This window comes from Pseudophryne corroboree, unplaced genomic scaffold (assembly GCF_028390025.1).
Source record: "Pseudophryne corroboree isolate aPseCor3 unplaced genomic scaffold, aPseCor3.hap2 scaffold_1012, whole genome shotgun sequence".
Lineage (NCBI taxonomy): Eukaryota > Metazoa > Chordata > Amphibia > Anura > Myobatrachidae > Pseudophryne > Pseudophryne corroboree.
The window spans coordinates 21,541-38,942 of NW_026967639.1; the positions used below are offsets into that span (position 1 = coordinate 21,541).

At 47.0% G+C, this 17,402-nt stretch overlaps 1 protein-coding gene across 1 annotated transcript in view; it reads right to left on the reverse strand.

The window, feature by feature from the left end:
- Positions 1-2,171: 2,171 nt before the first annotated feature.
- The window catches only part of LOC134987616 (zinc finger protein 271-like), a 79,637-nt gene continuing 64,406 nt past the window's right edge, over positions 2,172-17,402 (reverse strand). Inside the window, exon 8 of the mRNA XM_063950505.1 lies at positions 2,172-2,904. Coding sequence (XP_063806575.1) covers positions 2,825-2,904 — 80 coding nt within the window. The 3' untranslated portion in view covers positions 2,172-2,824. The remainder of the gene's footprint in view (positions 2,905-17,402) is intronic.

Sequence of the window (17,402 nt, forward strand, 5' to 3'; positions counted from 1 at the left end):
CTGTATTATACACAGATAGTGCCCGGTGCTCTGTATTATACACAGATAGTGCCCGGCTCCCCCTGTATTATACACAGATAGTGCCCGGTGCTCTGTTTTATATACACAGATAGTGCCCGGCTCCCCCTGTATTATACACAGATAGTGCCCGGCTCCCCCTGTATTATACACAGATAGTGCCCGGCTCCCCCTGTATTATACACAGATAGTGCCCGGCTCCCCCTGTATTATACACAGATAGTGCCCGGCTCCCCCTGTATTATACACAGATAGTGCCCGGTGCTCTGTATTATACACAGATAGTGCCCGGCTACCCCTGTATTATACACAGATAGTGCCCGGCTCCCCCTGTATTATACACAGATAGTGCCCTGCTCCCCCTGTATTATACACAGATAGTGCCCGGCTCCCCCTGTATTATACACAGATAGTGCCCGGCTCCTCCTGTATTATACACATATAGTGCCTGGCTCCCCCTGTATTATACACAGATAGTGCCCGGCTCCCCCTGTATTATACACAGATAGTGCCTGGCTCCCCCTGTATTATACACAGATATTGCCCGGCTCCCCCTGTATTATACACAGATAGTGCCCGGCTCCCCCTGTATTATACACAGATAGTGCCCGGCTCCCCCTCTATTTTACACAGATAGTGCCCTGCTCCCCCTGTATTATACACAGATAGTGCCCGGCTCCCCCTGTATTATACACAGATAGTGCCCGGCTCCTCCTGTATTATACACAGATAGTGCCCGGCTCCCCCTGTATTATACACAGATAGTGCCCGGCTCCCCCTGTATTATACACAGATAGTGCCTGGCTCCCCCTGTATTATACACAGATAGTGCCCAGTGCTCTGTATTATACGTCTATACAAGTCTACAGCTTTAAATTTTACCATATCCGTGACCATGGTTTCAGCTCTGTCTTCTTCTCTTTTCCTGGCACTCCTCTCACATAGAGTATCTGTACTACCAGGCCATGGTTCTACATAGAATAGTGGCTTGGACATGCTCTGACTCAAAGAAACCACAATGGGTAGAGTTAGAGAGTCTCTCTGCGAACGTGAATTTACAAACCACCCCATGGCTTCCAAAAATAGGCAGATCAACACACCCGGCATTAGGTCCTACCATAGCAATTTGGAAGATGCTCCGCCTTAAACTAGTAATTTGTTCTGATGTTTCACCACTTCTGCCCTTCTTAGACAACCCTGCTTTTCTGCCAGGTACTTCAGGAAAGATGGCTTCCAATTGGAGGAGTACGGGGATATTCAGAATAACTCATTTATTGGCAAATGCTAGCATTAAACCGCTTTCCACGATTAGCGAAATTGCTGATACACTATCGAGAGATTATTGTTTTTACTTCCAGCTACGGCATTATGTATCTTCACTAGGAGGACCTTCGAGGTTTGTTAGAGACCTCTTGCCTTTTGAAATGATGTGCTCTCAATCTTTAGAGCCCACACATCAAATTTCAGGAATATATACAATTTTAATACTTTCCAAATAATCCTACATATTATGATGCCTGGAACAGTGATCTTATTCCCCAAGAAATTACTATTAACTGGTAGAAACAGTGCCAAGTTCCTACACAGTGCTCCACGAGTCTCAAAGTTATTGAAACCCAGTACAAATTGCTGATAAGATGGTACAGATGACACAACGTCCTACACAAATTGTTCCTCCCCTGTGCTGGTGCTGTGGTAAAGATAGAGGCACTTTAGTCCACTACTGGTGGGACTGTCCACTAATAGTTCCCTTCTGGACTAAAAATATAGAACTGACAACCAAAATAGTGGGTTACCATGTCCCTGAAGATTTGGACTTCTGGCTGTTGTCCCACTCCAATATCCCTACTTCCAAAAAGTCACTACTTAAACATTTAAATAACGTGGCCAGAGCCATTGTTCCAGTTCATTGGAGATCAGTGAGTACTCCAACAATCTGGAAGTGGTGTCAGAGAATTGATTTTTATATGTACTGTATATGGAAGATACCTTCTGTACAGCTTTGGAGAAACCCTCAGATTATATAGCAATGTGGTTCAGCTGGATGGAATTAAGTCCACCCCGCATTATGCTGCTCTGGTACCCCCAAATCAAGATTTTATTGTAGTCATGTCTTACATAAAATGCACCAAGGAAACTTTGTTGTTTAATAGCACCTGTTTATTGTGGAAATTGTTCGTCAGAAAATAAAGAATAAAAAAAAAAAATGAAGAAAGTGGGAGGAGGGGCTTGGCCGGCTTGCTGGACGGACGCATCACTGCCGGGCTCTTGCTGGGACTTAGAATTAAAACTAGAGATGAGTGGGTTAGGTTTTACTCGGATGTACCCGGATCTTCTAAAGGCTCTCGGATGTCACGTGTTTTGGTTAGCCAATTAGAGAAAAAGCTGAACTTGCGTTAATTCTGGCGTCAAGAACCGAGTAAATCTGAACCCGCTCATCTCTAATTAAAAAACTTTATTAGACCTGCCACACTTTCTGGTGCCCCTACAGTGCGAGTCCCTGCTGTGTCTTGGTGTTCTGCTCCATGGATTTCAGCTGTGGAGCTGGGGGACAATATTCTCTGTCCTTGCAGGCTGCGGCCTACTCGCCAGGGTCGCGCCAGGACCTGGATTCTCCTGCTGGAGATGCAGGCGGGCAGAAGTCCGGCTCCGCTACGTACTCACCGATCATCGCGGATCTCGGCTGAGGCCCTGTTGTGGTCCTCTCACGCTTCTCCTCTGCTAAGGGGAAGCCGGCTCTTCTGTACCTGGTGCTCTGAACCCGGTGGTGCATTCTGCCTCCCCACCATCTTTAGTGCTTGGTGAGTCACGGATGGTGGCAGCCATCTTGCGCGGAGGGGGAGCGATCTTGTGACTGGTGTGATGCCACCTGTGTGCCCGGAGCACCTGGAGTAAGGCAATTATTAGAAGTAAAAAGATTATTCCTATCAGGAATTAAATACAGGCGCTTTAGAAATAAAATTAAAGACCACTTTAACAGTAATAAGTAATTGCAGCTCTCACAATGGAATTCTGTTGTACCTGATAAACACTAAAAAGACTATAGATACTATAATAGGGAGCGCAAACATATAATATCTTAAAAACAATTTATTATTGATAAAACAGCATATATTTGACCATAAAATGACTACTGCAGAGCCAATTGGTAATTATACAGGAACAATTGATTATACCAAACAGTGTTGGATAGACATATATATAAATGGTCCCCTATTAATTATAATAAAGGGAATCCAATATATCCAATGATAAGGTGGTGTATATTTATCGTTCCTTATTAACCCAACAAAACGTTCAGTCAGCTGTGTCCCTGTTGTTGCAAATAATTAGCAGCGGTATTCAGGATTGCCTCATTAATTATAATGGTTTTTGATGTGATAGCACACACACAGATGATTTGCAACTGTAATTGATTACCAGTTCCTTAGCAACGTATTTTTGACATCACTATGCCGTATTTGAGATGATGCAAGTTTCTCACCAAAGTGCAGTGTGTAGAGCCGTATCCTATGACACAAGGACCGCCCGGCACTGGAGTTGGACAAGCAGCCAAGTTGGAATTTGGAAATGAGGCAAACCTTGGGGGCACTGAGTGGTCGCTCGTGCTGCTGAATATGGACGTCCTGGGATCAATATTGATTTGATCTTACGGCTCAGCAGTATCGTGGTCAGAATCCTTGACGCGTTTCTCCGGCTTAAATCATGCCGGTTTCCTCAGAACTGTTTGGTATAATCAATTGTTCCTGTATAATTACCAATTGGCTCTGCAGTAGTCATTTTATGGTCAAATATATGCTGTTTTATCAATAATAAATTGTTTTTAAGATATTATATGTTTGCGCTCCCTATTATAGTATCTATAGTCTTTTTAATTATTAGAAGTATCTGCATCCACTCCGCTTGGGGAGGAATGCTGCCCTTGGTCCCCCAGCTTCAGCCTGTGCCCGGTGTGCTCAGTGCAGCAGTCAACTCCCTCTGTGGGTGAGTGTACCATCTGCCCTATTGCAGCGTCTCACACAGTATTTGTACCCCTGTTATAGTGCAGCACCGTTGCAAACCTTGGTGCTTGCCCCCCATCTTGTCCATTGCGCCTGACAACACTTGTTTGGTAATTGGGAAGCTCCCTGATGCCTTGTCCGAATACCAGTACGGAACATCAAGGAACATAGGAGTGCATCTCCTGGCTCCTCGTAGGATCTTTGACCAAAGAGTGCCACTTTCCACACCTGTTTACCTCCAGCCTTTGTTCCCAGGAATTGGCACCAAACGATCACAAGCTTTTCAGGCCTCCCAGGATGCAACGGGCTCGTCCATATATCCCAGGTAAATCAGTTGGATTCCAAAGCATCTAGGCAGGAGCATCATGTAGAGCCCTAATCAGGCGAGAAGAACACACATGCACACCCTTCCGTACAAGAAGGAAGAGGCTAGTGAGTATCAAGATCCTCAAATCAGGTGCGTCAGGGTGGGATCCCTGTGGAACCTGTGGATTTAGGAGAAATACCGTTATTAATGGTAAACTTCTTACCATAACGTATATTTCTCCAGTAGGGTCCACAGGATAACAATGGGATTTCCCGAAGCAATTTAGTGGAGGGGACGCTCCTGATTGGACAGGAGAACCTTTCACCTGAATTCAGCGTCATAAGAGTCAAAAGTATCCAAGGCATAATGTCTAATGAAAGTGTTGATGGAAGACTATGTGGCTGCCTTACAAATCTGTTCTGCTGAAGCACCATCTTGTGCTGCCCATGAAGGACCCACCTTACGTGTAGAGTGAGCAGAGACATTAGCCAGAACAGGCAGATCTGCTTGAGAATATGCTTCCGAAGTCGTTATTCGAAGCCATCTAGCCAGCGTCTATTTAGTAGCAGGCCATCCTCTCTTGTGTAATCTATAGAGAATGAAGAGAGAATCTGTCTTTCTGATGGCACTGGTTACAATCGACGTAGATCCTTAATGCCCGGACTACGTCCCGCGACGCATCTCCCGCAGAAAATCCCGATACCTGAAAAGCCGGGACTTCTTCATTAAGGTGGAATTTAGACACCACCTTAGGAAGATATCTAGACCTAGTTCTGAGAACCGCTTTATCTGGATAAAAAAAAAAAACAGAAAAAGGAGAACGACATGACAGCGCTCCTAAATCTGAGACTCTTCTAGCTGACGCCATAGTCAGTAGAAAGAGAACTTTAGCTGTCAACCATTTAAGATCCACTTTATTAAGTGGTTCAAATGGCGCAACTTGAAGAGCTTTTAGGACTAGACCTAAGTCCCAAGGCACTGTATGAGGAACAAAAATAAGATTTTAAACCTACCGGTAAATCTATTTCTCCTAGTCCGTAGTGGATGCTGGGGACTCCGTAAGGACCATGGGGTATAGACGGGCTCCGCAGGAGACATGGGCACCTATGAAGAACTTTTAGTATGGGTGTGCACTGGCTCCTCCCTCTATGCCCCTCCTCCAGACCTCAGTTAGAGAACTGTGCCCAGAGGAGATGGACAATACGAAGAAAGGATTTTGTTAATCTAAGGGCAAGATTCATACCATCCCACACCATCCACACCATATAACATGGAATATACGTAACCAGTTAACAGTATGAACAAAACAGCATCAGACCAAGACTGATCCAAACTGTAACATAACCCTTATGTAAGCAATAACTATATACAAGTCTTGCAGAAATAGTCCGCACTTGGGATGGGCGCCCAGCATCCACTACGGACTAGGAGAAATAGAATTACCGGTGAGTAAAATCTTATTTACTCTGACGTCCTAGAGGATGCTGGGGACTCCGTAAAGACCATGGGGTTTATACCAAAGCATCCAATCGGGCGGGAGAGTGCGTATGACTCTGCAGCACCGACTGTGCAAACGCTAGGTCCTCATTAGCCAGGGTATCAAACTTGTAGAATTTAGCAAAAGTGTTTGACCCCGACCAAGTTGCTGCTTGGCAAAGTTGTAATGCTGAGACCCCCCTGGGCAGCCGCCCAAGAAGAGCCCACCTTCCTTGTGGAATGGGTCTTTACTGAATTTGGTACCGGCAATCCAGCCGTAACATACGCCTGCTGAATCGTGTTACAGATCCAGCGAGCAATAGTCTGCTTCGAAGTCTGCTTACAAATCTGTTCTTTGGTACGATCTGGCAGTGTATCCGTAAAGAAGCCCCATTTATGGTGAAAGGTTATAATACCTTTTTCAACATGAGGGAGTGTGGAGTATCGGTCTAAGGGGGTCATTCCGACCCGATCGCTCGCTGCAGTTTGTCGCAGGACAGCGATCGGGTCGGAACTGCGCCTGGTAGCCGTCGTTGCCTAGCTTTGTTGTCCTCAAGCCTGTAGAGCAGGGGTGGACAGACTTTTGGGACCTGGGATCTACTTTTTGTTCACTTACTTACAGGTGATCTACCTTCCAGTCCACTGCATAATAGCCCCCTGTACCATAACCCCCTCTGTGCACTTCCCCCCTTTGCAGATCGTCCCTCCCCTTATGAAGAAACCCCCCCTTTGCATAACTTACCTGACAAGTTGTCATGCTGACTAGCTTCAGTCCCTCCTCTCCCGCTTTCACGCTGCATGGCTTCCTGCTGGCTGCTTCTCCTGTCGTCGCCACCGCCGGCTGGATCAAACTGGATCCTACTAGCGCCCTGGCTCCTCATATCACTACATCACCCACGCACTCACACACTGCAACCCTGGGAACTGTGAAGAGAAGCAATGGTGGCAGGCTCGTTACATTATTTTCTGTTAAGTCTGTCGCGATCTACCTTTTGGACACCTCTGCTGTAGAGAGCTCCTGCAATCTCCTGCTTAAAGAGACAGTGCATCACCAACTTCAACACTTCCTGACCCCTATCTCCAGGGTATCTGCAAACCTGCACCGCTGGCTATCTCATCTCCAGGGTATCTGCAAACCTGCACCGCTGGTTATCTCATCTCCAGGGTATCTGCAACCCTGCAACGCTGGTTATCTCATCTCCAAGATATCTGCAACCCTGCACCGCTGGTTATATCATCTCCAGGGTATCTGCAAACCTGCATCGCTGGCTATCTCATCTCCAGGGTATCTGCAAACCTGCACTGCTGGTTATCTCATCTCCAGGGTATCTGCAAACCTGCACCGCTGGCTATCTCATCTCCAGGGTATCTGCAAACCTGCACTGCTGGTTATCTCATCTCCAGGGTATCTGCAAACCTGCACTGCTGGTTATCTCATCTCCAGGGTATCTGCAAACCTGCATCGCTGGCTATCTCATCTCCAGGGTATCTGCAAACCTGCACTGCTGGTTATCTCATCTCCAGGGTATCTGCAAACCTGCATCGCTGGCTATCTCATCTCCAGGGTATCTGCAAACCTGCACCGCTGGCTATCTCATCTCCAGGGTATCTGCAAACCTGCACTGCTGGTTATCTCATCTCCAGGGTATCTGCAAACCTGCACCGCTGGTTATCTCATCTCCAGGGTGTCTGCAAACCTGCATCGCTGGCTATCTCATCTCCAGGGTATCTGCAAACCTGCACCGCTGGCTATCTCATCTCCAGGGTATCTGCAAACCTGCACTGCTGGTTATCTCATCTCCAGGGTATCTGCAAACCTGCACCGCTGGCTATCTCATCTCCAGGGTATCTGCAAACCTGCACCGCTGGTTATCTCATCTCCAGGATATCTGCAACCCTGCACCGCTGGTTATTTCATCTCCAGGATATCTGCAACCCTGCACCGCTGGTTATCTCATCTCCAGGATATCTGCAACCCTGCAACGCTGGTTATCTCATCTCCAGGATATCTGCAACCCTGCACCGCTGGTTATCTCATCTCCAGGATATCTGCAACCCTGCACTGCTGGTTATCTCATCTCCAGGGTATCTGCAACCCTGCACTGCTGGTTATCTCATCTCCAGGGTATCTGCAACCCTGCACTGCTGGTTATCTCATCTCCAGGGTATCTGCAAACCTGCATCGCTGGCTATCTCATCTCCAGGGTATCTGCAAACCTGCACCGCTGGCTATCTCATCTCCAGGATATCTGCAACCCTGCACCGCTGGTTATCTCATCTCCAGGGTATCTGCAACCCTGCACCGCTGGTTATCTCATCTCCAGGATATCTGCAACCCTGCACCGCTGGTTATCTCATCTCCAGGATATCTGCAACCCTGCACCGCTGGTTATCTCATCTCCAGGGTATCTGCAACCCTGCACTGCTGGTTATCTCATCTCCAGGGTATCTGCAAACCTGCACCGCTGGCTATCTCATCTCCAGGGTATCTGCAAACCTGCACTGCTGGTTATCTCATCTCCAGGGTATCTGCAAACCTGCACTGCTGGTTATCTCATCTCCAGGGTATCTGCAAACCTGCACCGCTGGCTATCTCATCTCCAGGGTATCTGCAAACCTGCACTGCTGGTTATCTCATCTCCAGGGTATCTGCAACCCTGCACCACTGGTTATCTCATCTCCAGGATATCTGCAACCCTGCACCACTGGTTATCTCAATTCCAGCTTCCAGCTATCCTGTACTGCTGGTTCAATCCCAGCTTCCAGCTATCCTGTACTGCTGGTTCATTCCCAGCTTCCAGCTGTCCTGTACTGCCGGTTCATTCCCAGCTTCCAGCTGTCCTGTACTGCCTGTTCAATCCCAGCTTCCAGCTATCCTGTACTGCCGGTTCATTCCCAGCTTCCAGCTGTCCTGTACTGCTGGTTCATTCCCAGCTTCCAGCTGTCCTGTACTGCTGGTTCAATCCCAGCTTCCAGCTATCCTGTACTGCTGGTTCAATCCCAGCTTCCAGCTATCCTGTACTGCTGGTTCAATCCCAGTTTCCAGCTATCCTGTACTGCTGGTTCATTCCCAGCTTCCAGCTGTCCAGTACTGCTGGTTCAATCCCAGCTTCCAGCTATCCTGTACTGCTGGTTCAATCCCAGTTTCCAGCTATCCGGTACTGCTGGTTCAATCCCAGTTTCCAGCTATCCGGTACTGCTGGTTCAATCCCAGCTTCCAGCTATCCGGTACTGCTGGTTCATTCCCAGCTTCCAGCTATCCTGTACTGCTGGTTCAATCCCAGCTTCCGGCTATCCTGTACTGCTGGTTCCATCCCAGCTTCCGGCTATCCTGTACTGCTGGTTCCATCCCAGCTTCCGGCTATCCTGTACTGCTGGTTCCATCCCAGCTTCCAACTATCCTGTACTGCTTGTTCAATCCCAGCTTCCAGCTATCCTGTACTGCTGGTTCATTCCCAGCTTCCAGCTATCCTGTACTGCTGGTTCAATCTCAGCTTCCAGCTATCCTGTACTGCTGGTTCAATCCCAGCTTCCAGCTATCCTGTACTGCTGGTTCATTCCCAGCTTCCAGCTGTCCTGTACTGCTGGTTCAATCCCGGCTTCCAGCTGTCCTGTACTGCTGGTTCAATCCCAGCTTCCAGCTATCCTGTACTGCTGGTTCAATCCCAGCTTACAGCTATCCTGTACTGCTGGTTCAATCCCGGCTTCCAGCTATCCTGTACTGTGGTTCATTCCCAGCTTCCAGCTATCCTGTACTGCTGGTTCAATCCCGGCTTCCAGCTGTCCTGTACTGCTGGTTCAATCCCAGCTTCCAGCTATCCTGTACTGCTGGTTCAATCCCAGCTTCCAGCTATCCGGTACTGCTGGTTCAATCTCAGCTTCCAGCTATCCTGTACTGCTGGTTCAATCCCAGCTTCCAGCTATCCTGTACTGCTGGTTCAATCCCAGCTTCCAGCTATCCTGTACTGCTGGTTCAATCCCAGCTTCCAGCTATCACGTACTGCTGGTTCAATCCCAGCTTCCAGCTATCCTGTACTGCTGGTTCAATCTCAGCTCCCAGCTATCCGTTACTAACAAGTGTCACTCAACTATCATTGCAGTGGTATCCCCAGTGTTCTAGTTCCCCATAGTTGTCCAAACACCTGTGCCCAGCCATAGACTTTAGCCAAACCTGTCACGCCTGTATGAGCAGGTCATATATCAAGCCCACACCATTCCGTCCTCTGGACTCCAGCCAACGAGCTACTAGACCTCATCCGATTCCACAAGTACCAACAACCGTGACAGGTCATTATTTAAGGAAGGAACGTCATTCTTCCATAACGCAGTGACATGAGTCCACAGTTTGGGGGGAGTTCAGTTTGACTAAATATAAAACTAGATACCTTTATCAAGATTTAATTTGTTCAATTAAAGACAACAAAGACATCAGAACATCTTCAGGGGAAGACAAGGCATTAGGAAGCGACTCCATGTAGTGCTTAATCTGAAGGTATGCAAAGAAATGGTGATTATTTACTGTAGATTATATTTGGTTTGCAATTCAGAAAGACTCTTGCCTCCAGGGTCAAACACATCAGCAGTGTTTCTGATGCCCTTTTGTCTTCAGTGTAAGGTAAGTGAGATTTTCAAGCCCTGGTTTAAACAAAGGGTTGCTTCAAAGTGGGATCATGTCAGTGTGGCAAGGGTTTCTCTTGAACTTTATTAAGGCCTACCAAGTGTGGTAGGTGTCTCTAAAGAAAATATTATTAAGTACAGAAGGTGTGCAAAGCTTTTTCGGGATATGAAGCAAGGCACCTGGGAAGAAAGCGGCACAAGTAGCAGAGTCTGAGGCACACACAGAGTAGGTATCCCTTTCCAGTAGCCAATCCGCAATGTAACGGAAAAATATAGAATATGTGAATTTCAGTAGGTCCAAGGCCGCCATCCGAGCACAACATCTGTAATTTGGCTCTGGGTAGATATAGAAATTGTGAGCATCATATAGAAGCATTGGTTAGGTAATGGGGATGTCGGCAGCCCGAATACCGACGGCGGCATCCCGCTGCTCATAATCCCGACAGGGGAAGGTAAGTATACTTACCTTCCCCTGTCGGTATTACAAGCAGCGGGATGTCGCGCTCATTATTCTTCCCAAATGTCCCCCTAACCCTACCTCTTTGAAGCCTGAACCTAACATCCCTTCCCCCCATGGTGCCTGAACCTAGCCCCCCCTTTCCGCAGCCTGACCCTAACCCCCTCCCCGTAGTCTAACTCCTCCGGGCTGCAGCCTATCCCTAACCTAACCTCCCCCCTCAACCCACAACTTTCTTCTTGCGGGTCCCTGTCATTGGTCATTTGGGATCTCGGTGGTTAGGATTCCGACTCCGGGTAGGTGTCCCTGTCAGGATTCCAGCATAGGTATTTCAACAGCTGGGATCCCAATGGCCAGGATCATGACCGGATCCCGAATAGAATAGCTTTGGAAAAATGACAGATTGTAATACTGCTATCCTTCCCATTAGGTACAAAGTAAATGCTTTCCAGCTCTCTAATAAAATTATAATTGAGTTTATCAGTGGAGTAAAATTATATGATGAGTATAGGTGAGATAAATGGATCGGAATATTCATTCCCAAATATTGAAATTTGGATTTCACCACTTTAATTTCCTTAAGTAATGATGATGACATGTCGTATGATGTGTCGGTGCCCAAATGCAACATTTCTGATTTATTCAGGTTTATGTTATATCCAGAATAACTGTGTTATAATATCTAAGACGATGGGTAAAGAATATGTGACATAAACAATAACATGTCATCAGCGAATAGAGAAAGACGCAAGTCTACGCCTCCTACCATGATCACTTGACATAGGGGCGATTGTCTGAGGGCTATTGCAAGTGGTTCTAGGGCTACTGCAAAGAGTAATGGTGAGAGTGGACATCCTTGTCTCGTCCCCTTATAAATTGGAAAAGAGTCAGAAAGATAGCCATTACATAGAATCTTAGAAGTCGAATAAGAATATAACAGGTAGTAGAATAGTTATGAATCTGTCAGGGAAACCAAATTTCCGAAGCGATTGATACAGATGGTTCCAATGTATTCTATCAAATGCCTTTTCAGCGCCTAGGGTAAGGATAGCTTGTGGTGTCTTCTTGTTAGAGTTCTGGGCATCTGAAATAGCTGCCAATACTCTTCTGATGTTTACGGTTGAGTTCCGGTCAATTATAACCCTGTCTGATCTTTATGAATTATGGGAGTTGATAGCAGTGCACATGGTTTTGCCCAACTGCTAACAAATTTGATGCTGCGATCAACTCAGAATTAGGCCCTATATGCAGGAGGATATATTTTACCCTTTCCGCCAAAATTTTAGTAAGCATCTTATAATCGGCATTCAAAAGTGATATTGGGCGAGAGGAGCCCGGATCTGCCAGATCTTCACCTTGTTTGGGGATGACGTTTATTATGGTTGAATTAAAATGATACGGGACCTTTTCTTATGTCAAAAGTGAGTTATAAAATATCGTTAATTGAGGGCCAATTCTTGGTGCTAGTATCTTATAATATTCTGCAGTATACCCATCGGGGCCTGATGCTTTGCCATTTTTTAATTGTTTAATAGCACAAGACGCTTCTTCCTCAGTGATAGGGCCTATAAGGGATTCTACTAACTGTTCCGGTATACGAGGGATAGGTAAGTCTTCCCAGAACCTTGCAACATCTGCTTCAGGAGACGTGGGCAGTTGTGGGTACAACGAGGTGTAGAATTTAGTTATAATTTCCGTTATCTGCTTTTTGGTAGTTGTGACGGTATCATCAGGCTTAGCTAATGGTCTAACCACCATCATCAGTTTTTGTCCTTTTAAAATGGTAGCTAGAAGTTTACCATTTCTGTTGCCATATTTATAGAATTGATGGTGTTTTTTAAAGGAAAAAATAGGAATTTAATACCTACCGGTAATTCCTTTTCTCGTAGTCCGTAGGGGATACTGGGATGGTATTAGTACCATGGGGTATAGATTGGGTCCATTGGAGCCTTGGCACTATAAAAATATTCATCTATGCCCCTCTTGCAGACACAGTCTAGGAAAACTGTGCCCGAGGAGATGGACATACTTTGAGAGAAGTAAAATAAATAAAAACCAGCAGTGAGTCAACGAACCAATATACAACAGCAAGAAAGGATAGCAACGCTAACCAGAACAGGCAGGGACAGCAACAGCAGACCCAACCGAGAAACATACAACAAGGTATGCAGGAAAAACACGAAGCACTGAGGCGGGCGCCCAGTATCCCCCATGGACTACGAGAAAAGGAATTACTGGTAGGTATTAAATTCCTATTTTCTTATACGTCCTAGTGGAGACTGGGATGGTATTAGTACCATGCGGAAGTCCCAAAGCTCCCAGAACGGGTGGGAGAGGGCCGAGACCCCTGCAAAACTGAAGAGCCTCAGTGGTCAAGGTATCAAACTTGTAGAACTTCACAAACATGTTCGAACCAGACCAAGTAGCTGCTCGGCACAACTGCAAAGCCGAAACACCACGGGCAGCCGCCCAGGAAGAACCCACAGCCCTGGTGGAGTAGGCCGGAATAGAACTAGGCAGTGGCACTGCTGCCGAAGAGTAAGCCTGTTGGATAGTCAGACAGATCCAACGAGCAATTGACTGCTTCGAAGCAGGACATCCAATCTCGGTAGCGTCATAGAGGACAAAAAGTGAGTCAGTCTTTCTGTGATGAGCTGTCCTCTTGACGTAAGTCTTCAAAGCCTGAATCACGTCCAGGGACTTTGGAGCAACCAACGTGTCAGACACTACTGGAACAACTATCGTTTGATTTATGTGAAATGCCGACACCACTTTCGGCAAAAATTGCGGGTGAGTCCTGAGCTCCGCCCTATCCTCGTGAAATAACAAATAAGGGCTTTTACAGGATAAGGCCCCTAATTCCAACACATGTCTCATAGAAGCCAACGCCAGCAACATAACAGTCTTCCAAGTCAAATATTTCAAGTCCACCCTGTGTAAAGGTTCAAACCGATTGAAGAAAGGTCAGGACCAAATTGAGATCCCACGGAACCATGGCAGGGACAAAGGGTGGTTGAATGTGAAGGACACCTTCTAAGAACGTCCAACCTCCAGAATCACAGTCAACTGCCTCTTGAAGAATATGGACAAGGCCAATATCTGAGCTTTGATGGAGCCTAACCGTAGGCCCATATCCACGCCTGCCTGCAGGAAGAGCAGAAAACGGGCAAGTTGAAATTCCACATTAGAATATTTTCTACCCTCACATCAAGAAACATATTTCTTCTAGATGCGGTGGTAATGCTTTGATGTGACCACCTTTCGGGATTGGACCATAGTAGAGACAACCCTAGAGGGAAGTCCTTTTCTGGCTAGAGTCTCCCTTTCAACTTCCATGCTGTCAAACATAGCTGCAGTAAGTCTGGATAGATGAATGGTCCTTGCTTAGGAAGATCTTTGCGAAGCGGCAGAGGCCAGGGCTCGTCGAGATACATGGTTAGGAGTTCCACATACAGGCCCGACGCGGCCAATCCGGGGCAATCAGAATTCCCTGAACGCATTCCCGTTTGAGTCTTTTTAGGACTCAGGGAATGAGAGGAATTGGAGGGAATAAATAGATGAACTGGTGAGTCCACGGCGCTGTCAGAGGGTTCACCGCTGCAGCCTGCGGATCCCTCATCCTGGAACAGTAGCGACGGAGCTTCTTGTTCAGCCGAGAAGCCATCATGTCTATCATCGGACAGCCCCACTTTTGAACCAGCTGTTGAAACACCTGAGGGTGAAGGCCCCATTCCCCCAGATGTAGATTGTGTCTGCTGAGGAAGTCTGCTTCCCAGTTGTCCACTCCTGGAATGAATATGGCCAACATGGCCCTTGCGTTGTCTTCCACCCAGAGGAGTATCCTTGACACCTTTCGCATTGCGGCCCTGCTTTTTGTTCCTCCCTGATTTATGTATGCCACCACCATGGTGTTGTCCAACTGGACCGGTATGGCCTGATGTTGGAGGAGAGAGGAGGCCTGTAGAAGGGCATTTCAAATCGCCCCGAGTTCCATTTCCGTTTATTGGAAGAGAAGACTCCTGATGCAACCACCTTCCTTGGAACTGAGCCCCTTAGGTCACAGCACCTCAACCACGGAGGCTCGCATCTGTTATCGCATCTGTCGACCTACCACTAGGTGAGAGATCTGCAACCACCATAAGAGGGAAATCCTCATTTTCGGTGAAAGGGGCTTGAGCGCGGAGCGGACCATAGCCTGAATCGTTAAGACTTTGTCCATAGGGAGAAATACTTTCTGAGACACAGTGTAGAGTATCATCCCCAGTAAACGAAGTCTCTGCGACGGTTCCAGGTCTGATTTTTGTAGATTTAGGATCCACCAGTGGTCCATAAGAAGTCGCATAGTCAGGTTGATGCTTTGCAACAGTCGCTCTCTGGACACTGCTTTTAAGAGGAGATCATCCAAGTAAGGGACAATGTTCACTTACATCACGCATCATTTCCACCATAACTTTTGTGAACACCCTCGGTGCCGTGGATAGGCCAAAAGGCAAGGCCCAAAACTGGAAGTGTCGAAATCTGGCCACACGAAAGGACTGGGGAGAGGAGCTGGGGTAAGGACATCTAGCCAGAGCAGCTGCAGACAGCAGATAGCTGGACTTACCTGCCGTCGCTTTTGAAATCCACTTGTTTAGTTCCTCACCAAACAAGGTATCCCCCATGAAGGGAAGATTCTCAATGCCCTTTTTGGAATCAGCATCCACTGTCCAGAGTCGCAGCCATAGCACTCTGTGAGTTGACACCACCATAGCCATGGAGCGGGCATTAAAGAGGCCTATCTCCTTGATGGCCTCACGCATGAAGTTAGCAGCATCCTGGATATGTTGCAGTAGAGTTAGGATCTCATACTGCAGCATAGTGTCAAACCCCTCAATTATATTACCATACCATATTACCATGGCCCTTGTGATCCAACCACAAGCAATAGTGGGCCTCTGTGTGACTCCCACTGCTGTGTAAATGGATTTGAGCGTAGTTTCAATTTTACGATCAGCAGGGTCTTTCAAAGAGATAGCACCAAGTACAGGCAGTACAATTTTTTTGTGTCAGCCTGGACACTGAGGTATCCACAGTAGGGGGATTTTCCCACACCTTCCTATACTCTGGAGGAAAAGGGAAAGAGTTCAGCAACCGCTTAGGGGTTTAAAATTTCTTCTCAGGATGAACCCACGCCTCTTTAAAAAGAGTGTTTAATTCCTTTGAGACAGGAAATGTGGTCGTAGATTTAGGTTTCACATTAAAAAATGCCTCCGTATCTGGGATATTCAGGACCTCCCTTATAGAATATATTAGAGCTTCCGCACCCTGATACAGAGTATTGTCACCTTTGTCTATTTCTACCTCCCCCTCGTCCAAATCTGGCATGTCATTATCAGAGTCAGTTTGGAGTACATGTAGTAGTATGTGTGTTTCTGTGAAACCAGCAGAGGGGGTTGAGGAGCAGGTCTGTGGTCTGGAGCATGAGCTAAAAAAAATCATCCATAGTTTTTTTTTTTAAGCAACTGTCTTTCCTTTTAGAGTTGATGTTATAGATCAGTGCTTTAAATGAATCCAGCCATTCTGGTTCCTGTGTGCTGATTCCCTGAGAAGGGAGATTGCACTGAGTACATAACAGAGATCCCCCTGGAGTAGGTGAGAATTTTGTGTTGCAGGATGGACATACAGCCTTTTTGCCAGACATGTTTATCAGCAGAGCACACACACAGTAGCAGTGAAAATAACACAGAACCCCAGACAGCCTGGATGGAGTGATATAGAGCAGGATAAAAGCAGCACACAATGGGGGTCATGCCGAGTTGTTCGCTCGTTGCCGATTTTCGCTACGGAACGATTAAGGTAAAAATGCGCATGTGCATGGTACGCAGTGCGCATGCGCTAAGTATTTTTGCTCAAAACTTAGTAGATTTACTCACGCCCGAACGAAGATTTTTCATTGTTGAAGTGATCGTAGTGTGATTGACAGGAAGTGGGTGTTTCTGGGCGGAAACTGGCCGTTTTCTGGGAGTGTGCGGAAAAACGCAGGCGTGTCAGGCAAAAACGCGGGAGTGTCTGGAGAAACGGGGGAGTGGTTGACCAGACGCTGGGCGTGTGTGTGACGTCAAACCTGGAACGAAACGGCCTGAACTGATCGCTATTTGTGAGTAGGTCTGGAGCTACTCAAAAAACTGCTAAGAAATTTCTATTCGCTATTTTGCGAATCTTTCGTTCGCTATTCTGCTAAGATAAGATACACTCCCAGGGGGCGGCGGCCTAGCGTGTGCACTGCTGCTAAGATACACTCCCAGAGGGCGGCGGCCTAGCGTGTGCAATGCTGCTAAAAGCAGCTAACGAGGGAACAACTGGGAATGAGGGCCAATATGCCACATTAGCTAAAGCAATGCTTTGCCAGGCATAAACTAGAGCCTTAAGGTGCACACACACTGGCCATTTGTGCCCAGCGTGTATGTACAGTGATGATCACATTGAGCAATTTTTTCCCCTTGCTCAGCGATGTCAGCGAGGGTGAACGGCTTTCCATAGCAGGACG